Genomic DNA, 16,595 nt, shown 5'->3' with positions numbered 1-16,595 from the left:
CCTCTATACTGCCCTGTGGGCTATGACAGCCCTACTCACAGGTCATAAGAACATAAGATTTGCTGCTGCTGGGTCAGACCAGTGGTCCATCGTGCCCAGCAATCCATTCACGCAGTGGCCCTTAGGTCAAGACCAGTGCCCTATTTGATTCTAGCCTTACCTGCGTATGTTCTGATCCAGCAGGAACTTATCCAACCTTTTCTTGAATCCCTGAAGGGTGCTTTCCCCTATAATAGCCTCTGGGAGAGCGTTCCACACCACCACCACTCTCTGTGTGAAAAAGAACTTCCTTACATTTGTACAGAATCTACTCCCTTCTAACTTTAGCGAGTGTCCTCTCGTTCTTTTCACCTTGGGGAGGGTGAATAATCTGTCTCTACTAAGTCAATTCCCTTCAATATCTTGAATGTTTCGATCATGTCCCCTCTCTGTCTTCTCTTTTCAAGGGAGAAGAGGCCCAGTTTCTCTAGCCTCTTGTTGTAGGGCAACTCCCCCAGCCCCTTAACCATTTTTGTCGCTCTTTTCTGGACCCTTTCATGTACGGCGACCAATATTGGACGCAGTATTCCAGGTGGGGCCATACCATGGCCCGGTATAACAGCATGATAACCTTTTCAGATCTGTTCATGGTCCCCTTCTTAATCATTCCTAGCATTCTGTTCGCGCTTCTTGCCACGACCATGCATTGTGCGGACAGTTTCATTGACTTGTCTACAAATACTCCTAAGTCTCTTTCCTGGGGGCTCTCTCCGAGTATAGCTCCGGACATCCTGTATTTATGCATATGATTTTTGTTATCAACATGCATCATCTTGCACTAATCCATGTTGAACCTCATTTGCTATTTTGCGGCCCATTCCTCTAGCGTATTTATGTCTCTTTGTAGGTCTTCGCAATCCTTCTGTGTCCTCACTACTCTGAATAACTTTGTATCGTCCGCAAATTTAATCACCTCACTCGTTGTACCAATTTCTAGGTCATTTATAAGTATGTTGAAGAGCACAAGCCCGAGCACCGAACCCTGCGGCACTCCACTCGTGATGCTTTTCCAGTCCGAGTATTGTCCATTCACCCCCACTCTCTGCTTCCTATCCGCCAACTAGTTTTTAATCCACGTGAGTATATCACCCTCGATCCCATGGCTTGCAATTTTTCGAAGTAGACGTTCATGAGGAACCTTGTCGAACGCCTTCTGAAAATTTAGATATATGATGACAAACAGGTCACCTTTGTCTATCTGCCCATTCACTTCTTCGAAGAAGTGCAGTAAGTTTGTCACGCAAGATCCTTCCTTTGCTGACCGTCAAGGTGATCGATGATGCGGTCCTTTATCAGCGCCTCAACCATCTTTCCCAGTACCGAAGTCAGACTCACAGATCTGCAGTTCCCCGGATCTCCCTTCGAACCTTTCTTGAAGATCGGCGTAACATTCACCACTTTCCAGTCTTCCGGAATCTTTCCTGATTGGATCGACAGATTTGCTATTTGTTGGGAAGATATGTTGCAGCCTGCCACAACTCCTCTCTGGGTAGCTGGAATAAGGAGAGGACCTCTGCCACCAGGAAAGCTGTCTCTTCTGACTATTTAGCTGCTAGTTGGGCCACAGCAGGACTGAGCCTTAACCCCCAGGGCCAAGATCCAAATGCTGCAAAGAGGGGGAAGGAAAGTGCAGCTAACAACGTGTGCGCTCTAAAGAAATGCAATTGGTGCCCAATACAGCCTGCACTGCACTCCTGATCAAGTCAAGGAGTGAGCAAACAGCAGGGGAAACCTCCAAAATCCACAGTTCCAGCAGGCTGGCTGACCAGGTCCCCGCAGGATCCACCTGTCAGCTCCAGACCAAAGTCTGCTCTTCTTACGCAGGTTAAGCAGACACTGGAGCTGAACAGGAACACAAAATCCCATGAAAAACCACTAAAAATAGATGGCCCACCTCAAAAAAAAAAATAAAAATAAACAAACATCCCGACCAAGATCAAAGTTGCTCCTGCAGGCTCACTTGCAGAAGAAATAACTGACTGACTGGGGGAAGCAGAGAGAAGGAGGAGGTACTGAAAACAATGATCAGTATTCTCACTAACCTCTCTCCTCGACAGAGTTCTCAGTGGGGTTGGTGGCAAGAACTTAAACTATAGTTTCTTTTCAAGTAAAGGGACCTTACAGTGTTCCTTTAGGCAACCTGAAATTATAGCCTCTTCATGATTTTTTGTTAAGAAACACCCCCAACATAAACAAAAATCTCAGATTGTCAGAATGCTCTCAATCTTTCAATAAATCAAAGGGCTTCCCTAAAACTTCCCTCTTTAATATAAGGAGAAAAAAACAGTTCTAAAACAGTGCTGCACACAGTCCCCGGGCACTTTTGGAAAATAAACATTGTCAAAAAGGAGAAATTTAAACTTTCAAAGTTCATCACTTCAGAGTTCTCCAAGTTATACACTTTCAGGCATGTGAAATCTTTCACTCTTTTCATCAACTGGAAAAAGTCAATTAAACCACCTTCACCAGCTCTTTAAGCTGGCCCTGCAACATGCAAACACGCTGAGGGGAGAGTTCCTGAGTCTGCGTGGTAAAATAGCAATAATTAACCCAGGCAAACCCACTCGGCTAAAACAGAATCTCCCGCAACAACCTTGAGCTGTGGCAGGAACTTCTGTTCCAATCAAAAAAGAAAAAAAACATCTCAAAACATTTCTTTGGTTTTATAGCAGGAACAAAACAATCTCATGGCTTCCACAAGCAAAAATCCAAAAAGAACCTGTAGCTTGTTCTGAGCTCTTTGGAAAAAACGGGATAGAAAATGAATTATACAAATAAATAAATAAATAAATAAATAAATAAGAGCAAAAATGAAACCTCCATTAACTTGACTTTACTCCTTGGCAGACCTCCATGCCCTAAGAAGCATTATCCAGCGGCTCAAGACCCATTTCCATGGGTTCCTGCCGTTTGGCTTTCAGAAGTCAGATTCACTTCACTCTGGTCTCCAATCTCCATAGGTTCAGGCAGTTCAGCATGAGTGCCCCTCAGTACTGTGTGCTCCTGCTTCTCCTTCCAATCTTTCCTTCTTCTCTCTAACTAGCTTGCCCTGCTGTTTAAGAATTGTGTACAATGCCCCAAACTTCCAGGTGAAGGTAGTATCTTGGGAGCCCTACATCTCCCTCTCTGGCCATCGGCCATCAGGAGAATAACTATTGCTTGGATGCGTGTTTCACTTCTGGTGAGGTTCTGCACTCCTACTCCCTCTGAGATAACCTTAGGCTGTAAGCTTTGATTTTCAGGAGTGTGTGTCTTTTTGTAGGTGGGCTGATTTGAACCCACATCCCATGTCTTTGCTAACTTAGGAATTTGGATAGCAGGCAAAGGCAAACTGTCACAGTATTTCCTGCAACTGACTCACAGGAGTGGATGCAAGACCCTTTGTTTCAGCATACTATCCCTATTGCACTGGAATCTCAAGATATACACAATAGCTTGGGGGTTCCCTGAGGATTGAGTTGAGAAACTATGAATTATATATTCAGGAGCACCTATTTGTGGCAGATCTTGTTTTTATACATTTCAAAAAAGAAAATAAACTAATGCTGAGAAACAGCTAAGTGAAAAAGTGGTTGCATGCATTGCACAAAGACACATAACATGGGCCAGTGTATAATCCTACTACAGTGGTGCCTCGCATAACGGACGCCTCGCACAGCGAACGCTGCGCATAACGAACTTTTTGTCTTGCTCCCTATAACGAACTTCGTTTCACACAACGAAGTCGCCCGAGGGGCCCGGGGGGGGGGGGGGGGCGGAACTACTCTCGCCGCTTCCTAATGTGAGCCGGGAACAGCAGCACCCTCACCTTACCTCGGATGCCGAGTTTTCCGGCTTTCTTTTTCGGCCAGCCACATGCTTTCAGGGAGCAGCACATGCGCGCATGCTCTGTTGTTCAATCTTCTCCTCTGAGAGGAGAACATTGATCAACTCCAGCAGCTGCGCGTGCACAGCTTTTTGAGATCGTGCCGGGAGCCAGACCCGCTGATGCACAGCAGCAGTGAATATTGTGCAGACAAACTAACCTGCTGGTACAGCCGAAGAGGGAGGAAGGAAAACTGTTGAATTTCTTGGGGGAAAGATGAGGAGTTCTGGCCAGCAGGGGAGGGAAAGCTGGACAGTACGGGGGAGGAGCAGTAGGGAAGGCAAGAGATCACTGCCCTCTCCAGCCAAAATTTTCCTTTTCAGAGGGACCCCGACATGGCAGCCATTCTCACAAACTGCCTGCGGCTGCCCCGAAGTTTTCCCTCTGCTGCAACTTCCCGTTTCTGATAGGGCAGATCGCCGCAAAGGGAAAGCTTCGGGGCAGCTACCGGCAGTTTATGAGAACAGCTGCCATGTCGGGGTCCCTCTGAAAAGGAAAATTTAGGTGTTTAATAAAGAAGTTTGGATCGCAGGGCCCCTTAGATCTATGCTCCCCCCTCTTACGCCAGCCCTGGGACCCTTCTGACAGTTTCGGGCCCTAGGCAAGTGCAGAGCTGCACTCAAGTGGCTAAAGAGCCACATGCGGCTCGCGAGCCGCGGTTTGCCGACCACTGACCTAGGACAACTGGAGGGTCAGGTGATTTGCCTAGAGTCACATGGAGCTGCAGTGGGAACTGACCCAGTTCCCGAAGTTCTTAGCCTCCTGCAGATCGTGCGGCTGGGTGAGGGAGAAGGCTGGCAGGCTCTGCATGTGAGGTGAGGTGGAGGGAGGGAAATGTAGGGCTGCAGAACGAATTATTTTGTTTTACAGGTATTCTTATGGGACAACAGGGCTGCAGAACGAATTATTTTGTTTTACATGTATTCTTATGGGAAAACGCGTTTCACACAACGAACGTTTCACATAACAAACTTGCTCCTGGAACGGATTAAGTTCGTTGTGTGAGGCACCACTGTATTTTGATTTCCATGCTATTAGATAAGTACAGTAAAGGATGACTTATTGCAGAAGACATTTGTTCTGTCCAATTCAAGGCACTTGGTTTTGCAGTCCTTCACTGTATTGAATAATTTATATACAGTATCTGATGTTTAGATTCCATCATGGTCTCCAATGTACTCTCTCACCTGATCAGCATATTTCAACTTGAGGCAGGAGATGACCTGGCCTTCCAACTCTGCACCATCCTTTGCTGTGAGTAAGATAGTCTGGCAGAATTTGGGAATATCAGCTTTACAAGCTTTACTTAGTGCTGGGTTAAATCGGAAATCTGTAACAAAAAGGGAAATAGAAGAAAAGCTGTGCATAAGAGGTTTGTAAAAAAATCTTGGTACAAAAAAGAGGTACAAATAGAAGATATTCCACAACATGTCAAAAATTTACCTAGGTTGCCCAATAAAGTATACATCAGTTGGCTCCAAAATATTTGATTGAAAGTATTTCAACTTTATGTATCGCTCCAAAAGTTGCGTTCTGCAGGGCACTGCGATTTATCTATACCAACAAAAAAAGAATTAAGACTACAAACAACTAGAGCAAGCGTTTTCTCATGTGCAGGCCCTGCAGAATGGAACAGATCCCCAGCCTATATAAGGCAGTAAGGGGAGTTGAATATTTTCAAAAGACTGTTGAAACAGAACTTATTTTGTGAAATGAAGTATGGGTGATGAAAATTGAATACTGTGGCCCAAAGATGAAATGTTTTGCTGTATGATTTTAATGTATGTTTGCTATGTTTTATTATGGATGTGATTTTGTGATCCACCTTGTTAAAGGCAGACTTTAAATTAAAAAACTATAATTTCTTGCAAATAAGTTTACATTATATCAATGTTCAGAGATCCTCTCAATTTTTTTTAACCAAAAGTATCTTGGAATAAAGAGAGTAACAAAGTAGACAGCAAAGAACCTCCCCCCCCCAAAAAAAAAAAAAAAAAAGTTCATTTAGTCTGCTCAGTTATTCCTGTCCATGCTGCTAGTTTCATATTTCATTTTTGATCAACAACTCATTGAGATTAAGAGCTGAATGGTTTACAATAAAAATAAAAACACACTTACATGTACCATACATACACTGCTTTTATTACTTGTCCACAATTCTCCCGGCCAACCCTTGTGCTAGCTCACCAGTTGAATAGTTAATGCAGCGTGTCACATAGAGCCCAATCTTATTATATAACTATGAGAGGGCACAACCTGCAAACTCTTTGTGAAGAACATATGGATCACAAAGGAGAACAGAGAATTAAAAGATCTGAGAGAAAAAGCCATATCCCAGAGTAGAAAACCTTATGGACCAAGGGTATCTTTTATGTAAAAGGATCTAATGCTCTTCTCTCAAAGGTGTAATGTGGTCATATTTCTTTGAACTGGATATTAGACTCTGGAATTTTGTATTAATTGAATATGTCTAATATCTGAAACCTTAGATTAGGGCTGCCCAAGTCCGGTCCTCGAGATCTATTGGAAGGCAGGTTTTCAGGATATCCACAATGAATATGCATGAGAGAGATTTGCCTGCACTGTCTTCTTGGTATGCAAATCTCTCTCTTCATTGTGGATATCCTGAAAACCTGGCCTGCTAGTAGATCTCGAGGACTGGACTTGGGCAGCCCTGCCTTAGATCCTTGAAGAAAAGCAACAAAGTAATCTGTCAGTGTTTCCCAGGTCAGTCCTCCAGGGTCCCCTTACCAGTCAGGTTTTCAGGATATCTGCAATGAATATGAATGAAAGATTTGCATATAACGAAGGCAGTGTATGCAAATCAATCTCCTGCATATTCATTGATATCCTGAAAATCTGGCTTGCAAGAGTGTACAGGACTGACTTGCAAAACAGTGATCTATGTGAACAGGACTATTAAATGAATTAAAACATGCAATGCAGTGTTCTTCAATGCAAAGCCTGGGAACCAATGGCAGTCCCTGGAGAACTCGGGGGTACCCCCATTGTCATCATGATTTTTTCCCAGTACTCTCTGCTTCCCTACCCAAGCTTAGGTAAGAAAGGGGGAACTGGATGGGAAGAGCAGCTACATGCTTAAAGGACATTTCTCAATAGAAGAGAATGCATTTGGAAACACCCACCCTCAATAAAAAAAATTTGAAGGCAAGCTGGAAGTAATGGACACACACTGATCAGCAGTCATGACCCCACATGGGAAGATATCTGGCAACTCTCCTTCAGCTCACTTGAATGCAAAGTGGTCCCAACAATTAAATTAGTGAACACCACTGTTTTAAATAGTAAGAAAAAAATCAGCTAAAAAAACCAATATAATATTTCTTTACAGAACTGGAAACAATTCACAGGTTATAGTTACACCAAGGATCAAAACAGAACACTATTTGAATAGTTGTCCCATAAATCTGCAGCGTACATCTCCATTTCTAAAAAACAAAGGCTTCCAATTGTTCTGGATTTAACATAGTAACGTAGCAAATGATGGCAGATAAAGACCTATGTGGTCCATTCAGTCGGCCCCAAGTCATATTCATTATCAAGGCAATGTTGAACTAATAATCTAGTATATTATATTTTAGCTCCACTATAAGATATCTTCACCTTCCTGCGAAGTTTGTACTCAAGACAATGTGGCATCCTTCCCATTTTCAGGGCTCATATCATAAAAAAGTCTGCCCTGTACTGGCCCTACTTTGCAGCTGAGGTGATATCAAAACCTACTCCTATCATGGGCCAGGGAGGAAAGACATACAGGAGAATCTCCTGAGGCCACGGTTGCACTAGAGCATTGAGAGCCTTGCTTCTGGGCTCAGATCTGCGACTGAAGAAACAATCCACTTTCTTGTTCTTCGTCGTGGCAATGAGGTTGAAGTGGGGTCAGCCCCAGCTCCGCACTATGGCTTGTATTGCCACTATGGACAGGATCCATTCGCATGGATCTAGAGTGTATGCTGAGAAAGTCAATTTGAATATTGTCAACTCCCGCCACACGCGCTGCCAATAGTGCCTGGAGGTGATGTTCCGCTCACAGAAACAGAAGGCAGGCTTCCTAAGCCTAGGTGGTGCTCTTGGTCCAACCCTGGCAATTGACAAAGGGCTACTGCCATCGCATTGATGGAAGAGACCCTGACCACTTGGTCCTCCAGAGTCTTTTGCAAGTGCATCGAATGGCTCTCAGCTCCAACTGGTTGATTGACCATTTCCTCTGAGAGGGTTTCCAACACATCTGGATGGGATGATGATTGCAGTGGGCTCCCAAGCCCCAAAGGCTGGCATCTGTCATCATCATGATCAAGGAGGCAATCTGTAGCGGGACACCCCTGCAGTGCAACTGCAGGAGAAGCCACCAATACATGCTGACTCGAGCTTCCAGAGTTCAGGGAAGACAGGACTGTAAAGCATCCCTGTGTGGAGCTCAGCAAGAGAGAGCAGGGCATGCTGGAGAGGACGCTTTTTGTGTCCTCACCCATGGCACTACATCTATAGTGGCCGCCATGGACCCCAAGACCTGAAGATATAGGCCCACGCTGAAGGAGCCGGCAGCTCCAGAAGGGAAGAAATCTGGGCACACAGTTTCAGTCTGTGTGCTTCCGGAAGATAGACACGGTCCGCAGCCATTTTGAAAAGAACTCCCAGATATTCCAGAGACTGTGTGGGCGACAGATTGCTCTTTCTAAAGTTCACAATCCAACCCAGGTCCTCCAGCACCTGCATCACCTGATCCACCATGCGCCAACCCTCAGCCAATGAGGGATCCCTGATCAGCCAGTAATCCAAGGGTGAACCTGCAAACCCATTTTTCGCAGGTAAGCTGCTATGACCACCATCATCTTGGTGATGGTACGGGGAGCCATTGCCAGCCCAAAGGACAGAGCCGAGAACAGAAAATGCTGTTCCTGGACATGAAACAATAAGAATTTGTGGTGGCCTGCAAAAATCAGAATGTGAAAGTAGGCTTCCATGAGATCCAGGCAAGTAAGGAACTCTCCCAGGGCCACTGCTGAAATGACCAAATCGTATGCTAAAGTGTGGAACCTTGAGAGCCGCATTCACTTGCTGTGGATACAGAATAGGCCTCCAATCTTCGGAATCTCTCTTTGGCATGATAAAGTACACAGAGTACCTGAGCCCAAGAGTTCAGATGGCATCAGTTCTATAGCTTGAATATCCAGCAAGCGTTGAACAGTGGCTTGAACCTTGAGCCCCTTTGTCCTGCCGCCCCCAAGAGAGGTAGGTCCACAAACCAGTCCGTCAGAGGTTGGGCAAATTCCAGATTGTAGTCTGACCAATTTATGTCCAAGACCCACTGGTCAGACGAAATGTGAACTCAGGCAGACAGGAACACTGAGTCTGCCCCCTATCTGAAGAGGGGCATCCCTTGGACTGCATCATTGCACCTTTTTGATAGAGGGTGCAGGATGGAAGGCGGAAGGCTGGGACTGCCTGTAGCTAGAATATTTGGGCCAGGAGCCCTGGGAAAATCTATGCAACATGGCACTCGCATACAGGTGAGGTCATCAGGAGCCATGAAAATTAAAGCGACCAAAGCCTCTAGAGGTCCTGGGTCTGCTATCAGGTAGGGTCTTAGGGTGACAGTCTACCATAGAATTCATGAGGTCGTTCAGGCCCTTGCCAAACAATAACTGTCCCTTAAAGGGAAGTCTAGCCAAAGTAGCCTTAGATGTGGAATCACCAGCCTATTGCCTGATTCAGAGCATCCTGTGGGCAGAAATAGAGTATGCCGACACTTTTGTTAATACCCACATAAGGTCATACAATTAGTCAGCAACATAATCTGACCCAGCCAAAAGAAGTGGAGTAGGAGGATCCACAGCCTCACTCTCCAGCATGCTCAGCCAAGAGGGATAGGTATGTGTGACAAAAGATGCCGCCAAAACAGCTTTTATGCCTAAAGCAGATGCATCAAAAAGTCTCCAGAGAACTTTTCTGAACTTTTTCTGCTGGGACTGGTGCTGGCTTTGGCAGGCATTAGGAGAGACAGACCGCCTGACGTCACTGGGTCCGTCTCTTCCAGCTTTCAAACTACACAGCAGATGCGGTATTGTGGGAGCAGTACTTACCGGAGGGTAGCTGAGAGGAGACCTGTTTTGAGCCCCGGAGTTCCCCACGGCAGGTCAACTTTTCTGAACTTTCTGCTGGGACTGGTGCTGGCTTTTGGCAGGCATTAGGAGAGACGGACCGCTGACATCACTGGGTCAGTCTCTTCCAGCTTTAAAATTACGCCAGGCCGCTTGGGAGCCATGAGGAACCAAGAGGAACTAAAAACAAGGTCGTAATATTGTGTATTGAATTGATCTATAGAGCATTAAGTTAAACTATGGGAAAAAGAAAAGTCAAACTAAAAAGTTCAACGCCAGCAATTACAGGTCCAATGGATAGGCATTTGAAATAGCGAGTAAAATAGTGAAGGGCTGGAGGAGTTGCCGTACGGTGAGAGATTACAGAAACTGGGCTTCTTCTCCCTTGAAAATCCCTTCTCCCTTGAAAATCCCTCTTGAAAAGAGGAGACTGAGAGGGGACGATGATTGAAACATTCAAGATAATGAAGGGAATAGTAGATAAAGACAGGTTGTTCACCTTCTCCAAGGTAGAGAGAATGAAAGGGCACTCTCTAAAATTAAAAGGGGATAGATTCCGTACAAACGTAAGGAAGTTCTTCTTCATCCAGAGAGTGGTAGAAAACTGGAACGCTCTTCCAGAGGCTGTTATAGGGGAAAACACCCTCCAGGGATTCAAGACAATGTTAGACAAGTTCCTGCTGAACCAGAACGTACGCAGGTAAGGCTAGTCTCAGTTAGGGCACTGGTCTTTGACCTAAGGGCCACCGTGGGAGCGGACTGCTGGGCACGATGGACCACTGCTCTGACCCAGCAGTGGCAATTCTTATGTTCAATATTTCAGGTGGGGGCGTACCATAGCCTGGTATAACGGCATGATAACCTTTTCAGATCTGTTTGTGATCCCCTTCTTAATCATTCCTAGCATTCTGTTTGCCCTTTTCGCCGCCGCCACATATTGCATGTACGGTTTCATTGACTTGTCTACAGGTATTCCCACGTCTCTTTCCTGGGGGTTCTCTCCGAGTATAATTCTGGACATCCTGTATTCGTGCATATGATTTTTGTTACCGACATGCATCATCTTGCACTTATCCATGTTGAACCGGCAAAGCTGCAGACTTAAATGCAGAACCAAAGCTGCAGACTTAAATGCAGTTCCAAAACCCCAGAGGAATCCATGGATCCAGCAGAGTCCCTGATCTCCTGTCCCGTGAAGCACTGTACTTGTAAATAAGGGGTCAGCAAGCTGGTCATTATCAGCAGGATCCCCCAGAGCAGGATCAGGCAGTGCAGAAAACGTGGCTGACAGAGGAGGACATGTCCATAGAAGCTACGCCACTAATAGGCGCATCTGAAGCAGAGCACAACTGCACAAGGAAAGAATGCCAGCTTTGAAATGCATTCCACAAATGTTTCATAAATTCAGAGAGAGTCATTGGCTCCTGGGGCATCAAGTCACCAGAACATCCAACCGCCAGCACATAAGCTTTACAAAGTGCTAACGAAATTCAGGGGGGGGAACTCCCAGCGGCCCCAAGGGACTCCCTGCTCCAGCAGGGGACCCTACCATACCTTGCCCCTGTATTTCCAGAACAGGAGGAAGGTCACAGAAATGAAGGAGGAGGTTCCTGCAGAAATTGGACCTGAAACCACCAAAATCGGAGCTCCTGCAGTGTCTGAAAAGCCTGGGGCTTTCCTGACACTGAGGCCGAGGAACCGACTGACGCGAAAAGGGAATCCCCAGCTGCTCCGGCGATAAGGGAATCCTTTTCACCCTGACCGTTGGCAGCTGGGAACCCTCCGCATGGGCGACGGGGGAAGCCCAGGCTTCCCTGCAATCCGAAGCTGACTCGAGAGGTAATGTAATTTGTAATGTAATTTATTTCTTATATACCGCTACATCCGTTAGGTTCTAAGCGGTTTACAGAAAATATACATTAAGATTAGAAATAAGAAAGGTACTTGAAAAATTCCCTTACATGCAGCAGGATGCCCTGACCACCGGCAATCATTGCCAACGAGACTGCCCTACCGCTCCGGCCTGCACAACGCTTGCACAGGCCAGCTGCGAGTACCTCGCGTCTGGAGAACAATGAGCACTTTTTCCCTTTAAAAGTGCTCATTGTGCTGAAAACCGCACTAGCTGAAAAAAAAAGTGCCAGTTAGATGAGAAAATACAGAAAAAAGGCAGTTTTAAAGGGAAATGAGCCCTTTAGACTGGTTCACCTCAGGATTTTTTTTTTTTTTAACTTAAACAGAACAGACTCCACAGCTCTCAAAGCTGGAAGGCTGACCAACCAGGGGACCAGGCCACCAGCTGAGGCACCTCTACAAAAATTTGGGGAGGTGGAGGAAGGTGGGGGGAGGGACCCAGCACGAGACCCGCCGGGTTTAACACCCCTGAGGTCGGACGGATCTCCAAACAAGACCCGGCCAAGCTCCATCTGGCACAAAAGGGGAACCCAGGAGTCCAAAACAAAATTCCAACAGTACTAAGAGGGAAGCCGAATTAGTCTTACCATCTGCTATGGAGACTGAGATAGACTGGGTTGCTAGGGGGAAAGCTATCCTGATATACAAGTTTGTTCTCAGTCTCCACCTGCTGGTAGCAGTGAGGTATATAACCCATTCATAAGGACTATACCAGTCTATCCGGCAATACAGAAATTCAAATATAAGAGAAATTTTGAATGTAAAAGATTTACTTGAATCTACATTATCTGAATCATCTGAAAAAGCTACTTTATTGGTATCATTTGTTCTCTAACAAGATATTAATGCTATATTCAGATTGTACTTTCGTAAGTCCCAAGTGTTATTCTATGGGAAAAAGGTTCAGATGTTTCCAGATGTGACAAGACAAGCACAGGAGAGAAGAAAATTATTTTTGGCTTTGAGATCTGAAACAGTATCTCTTGGTGTCTCATTCTTGTTGGAATGAAGTATTTTTTTTTTTTCACCTGAACAGCTACGAGCCTTTCTGGATTTGAAGAAAGTGGTTTCTGAAACTGAGTAAGATCACCGGTGTGGGCAAGAGGGCATCCTGAAATAATTTATAAAATTTCACAGTAAACCCATCGAGGCCCGGAGATTTCCCAACAGTCATAGATATTAGTGCCTGCCAAGCCTCGATGAGCATAACTAGTTGATCTAGAAACCGGGCTTCTAGCTCAGGAATAACCCCCATCTTGGTACCCTCTAAATGTGCATCTATTTCCTCCACCCATAGAACACCCTCCACAGAATAGAGATCCCTATAAAAATGCATTAAACCATCTCGAATCTAAGAGCTTTTACGGAAATAACCCCCATCTAGGGAACAAAAAGCCAGGATGATATTTTGGGACTGGCGAGCTTTCAACTTGTGCGCCATAAGACGACTGGCCTTATTATTATACTCAAAATTTAAATTGCAGCTGTTAAGAACATAAGAATAGCCTTACTGGATCAGACTAATGGTCCATCCAGCCCAGCATCCCTTCTTTATGGAAGCCAATCCAAATCAAAAGTACCTGGAAAAAACCCAGTAGAGGCATTCCATGCTACAGATCCAGATAACTAAAGAAAAAAAGTCCTGAGTGTCAGTGAAAGACGGAATGTGAGGAGCAGCAACAGGGAAATAATGAGTAAACAATAAATTATTAATTTGTGTATGAAGACCTCAGCGTGGATTGTGAAATCAGGTGAACGAATATTCGTTCAATATTACAATCCGTGTGAGGGCACCAGCCCAACACACCACACCATCATAGAGTCTCCATATGTGTGATATTAAATAATGAAAAAAGTGTAATAACACCAGTGTTTAAACAAAGGTAATAATAACTCAGAAGTACTGAACAAACATATAAAAAATTACTTATCTCAATTGGGGTTCTATGAGAAACATCAGGACTCCCAGAGCGTAGCGGAGCAAAGAAAGCCCGAGGAGAAGCTGCACATAGAAGGAGGCCACTCCAAAGTAAAGGGTTCAACTGAGCTTCAGTTTCGGAAAAACATCCTTCTTCAGAAACCTTTAGATTTTGAAAGCTCAAAACACAGCATCAGAACGCAGGGAAGAACACCTGGCAGATCTAGAGAAAGCATTGGCTTCCCCCATGTATGGCTCAACAGCAAACTATGGACTTTATCCTCTAGGAACTTGTCCAAACCTTAAAACTAGCTACATTAAGCGCTCTTACACATCCTCTGGAAAATGCAATCCAGAGCTTAACTATTCTCTGAATGAAAAAATATTTCCTCCTATTGGTTTTAAAAGTATTACTCTGTAACTTAATCAAATATCCCCTAGTCCAGGGGTAGGCAATTCCAGTCCTTGAGAGCTGGAGCCATGTCCGGTTTTCAGGATATCCATAATGAATATGTATGAGATGGATTTGCATGCACTGCCTCCTTGAGTTGCAAATCAATCTCATGCATATTTATTGTGGATATCCTGAAAACCTGACCTGGCTCCGGCTCTTGAGGACCGGAATTGCCTACCACTATCCTAGTCTTTGTAACTCTTGATGCAATAAAAATCAATTCACTTATACCCGTTCTACACCATATGAAAAATTCCTAAAATCATCAACCCTGGATCACCAACACTCACCAGAAACTATTACAACATTAATCAAATTCATTCTAACTCGCAACTATTTCTGCCTTAATGATATCTATCTGCAAATCATAGCCACAGCTATGGGCACAAGGATGGCACCAGGAGAACTAAAAGAGACATTTCTAAATACATTTCAGACAAAACCCCTGAAATACCACTGGTATATTGATGACTTTTTTTTTTTTCAAAAATTTTTTATTGAAGTTTTTAGATTCTGATTGTCTATCTAAGTTGATTGACTTTCTGCTTGCTATTGATATCCTGCATGTACTGAAGAATTGGAAATCTGCACACTTTTTGGACCACACATTTTGGTGGAACTCTATATGTTTATATAAAAAATATGAACAAGCTGCCATTGAAAAAAAGAGACAGCCTTCCCTTTTGTTTTTCATCTTCATTTGTGCGCTGTTCACCTTGGACTTTTCTGGATCAATATTTCTTGACATTTTTTTGATTTGGACTGAGGGAGAAGAGACTCTCAAACAATTCTATAATTCTTTCAATACATACTATCCTACAATCAAATTCAAAATTGACTATTCCCCAGAAAAAGTTAATTTTCTAGACACCACATTCACTATCAACAATGGTTACATACAAACATCTATATACGAAGATATGTGGCTACCTCCACAATTCCAGCTTTCATCCTTCACATATAAAAAAAAATCTATTACTCATAGCCAAGTCACACAATACCACCGCATCTGCTCTGACCCAAGAGACAGAGATAAATACCTAAAGACCATGACTGAATCCGTCAAACAAAAAGGATACAACCCTAAAATAGTCTCCAAGAATATTGCCTCATCCCTTAAAAAACCCCAAAGAAAACTTACTACACTACAAGAACAAGAAAACCACAGGCAGGCTCCCCTTGGTAGTGATATACAATCCAGAGCTGGAAAAACTAAGAAAAATGATAAGAGATCTACAAACCACTACTCCAGGAAGATAAATTACTAAAAGTAATATTCCCAGCTCCATCTGTGCTGGCCTTCTGTCAACCACCTAATTTGAAACAAAAATAGGTAAAAAGCAAGCTCTCCACACAAACAGAATGACCCACATCTTTGTGGTGTGACAAACTGCGTAAAGCACATCTCAAAGGATCCCATGGTCACTCAAATGGGAAAAATATTCAGCATAAAGGGATCCCAAGAAGGACTGTTTCAGTACTATCTGATTTTCTGAAGCCTGTTTGGTTGTTATGTAAAGCATTGGTTTTTTTCTAGGATATCTTCCAGTTGTTCTAGTACAGGAGTAGGCAATTCCGGTCCTCGAGAGCCACAGGCAGGTCAGGTTTTCAGGACATCCACAATAAATATGCATGAGATAGATTTGCATCTCAAGGAGGCAATGCATGCAAATCCATCTCATACATATTCATGGTGGATATCCAGAAAACCTGACCTGCCTGCGGCTCTCGAGGACCAAAATTGCCTACCCCTGTTCTAGTACAAAGCATTTGACAAATCTGGACATAAAGGAAAATTCAGCAATTGAACGATAACTGGATTCAAGCAACTTAACCTAAACCAAAGTCTCTGATAGTTGGTTGGTTATATGTAGGCAGATTTCCAAGAGAATGGGGTGGTAAGCTGTTTCTAAACTTGAGTGTCCACAGAGTGAAGAAATTAAGTCATGATAGTGTCAAAACGTTTGACAAGAGAGGCAGGAAGGGGGTTATCTTATGCCCCTTCCTATGACTTCTAATTTATCAACTATAACAAGCAAAACCACCACTGGGACACTATGAATCTTTTATCTTATTAACTGATATAAACAGCTTGTAATGCCTTACCAGATGCATTTAATTACAGGTCTATTCCAAAGGGGTTAAAAACTATTTTGTGGTTTTTAGATCACGTGATATTGTGAATGACCCTTGGATGCTGTAGAGTTTGAGCAGTTTTATAGCAGTGTATGGGTAAATATATATCTCAAGATCAGAAAACAGGATGGCCTCAGATTCAAAAAA

At 44.0% G+C, this 16,595-nt stretch overlaps 1 protein-coding gene across 1 annotated transcript in view; it reads right to left on the bottom strand.

The window, feature by feature from the left end:
- The window catches only part of GLG1 (golgi glycoprotein 1), a 403,904-nt gene that overhangs the window by 67,301 nt on the left and 320,008 nt on the right, over positions 1 to 16,595 (bottom strand). Inside the window, exon 21 of the mRNA XM_033941148.1 lies at positions 5,092 to 5,234. Coding sequence (XP_033797039.1) covers positions 5,092 to 5,234 — 143 coding nt within the window. The remainder of the gene's footprint in view (positions 1 to 5,091; positions 5,235 to 16,595) is intronic.

The sequence above is a fragment of the Geotrypetes seraphini genome, chromosome 4, assembly GCF_902459505.1.
Source record: "Geotrypetes seraphini chromosome 4, aGeoSer1.1, whole genome shotgun sequence".
Classification (NCBI taxonomy): domain Eukaryota; kingdom Metazoa; phylum Chordata; class Amphibia; order Gymnophiona; family Dermophiidae; genus Geotrypetes; species Geotrypetes seraphini.
The sequence above is the reverse complement of the archived record's forward strand: the minus strand, read 5'-3'. Positions and strand labels throughout refer to the sequence as shown.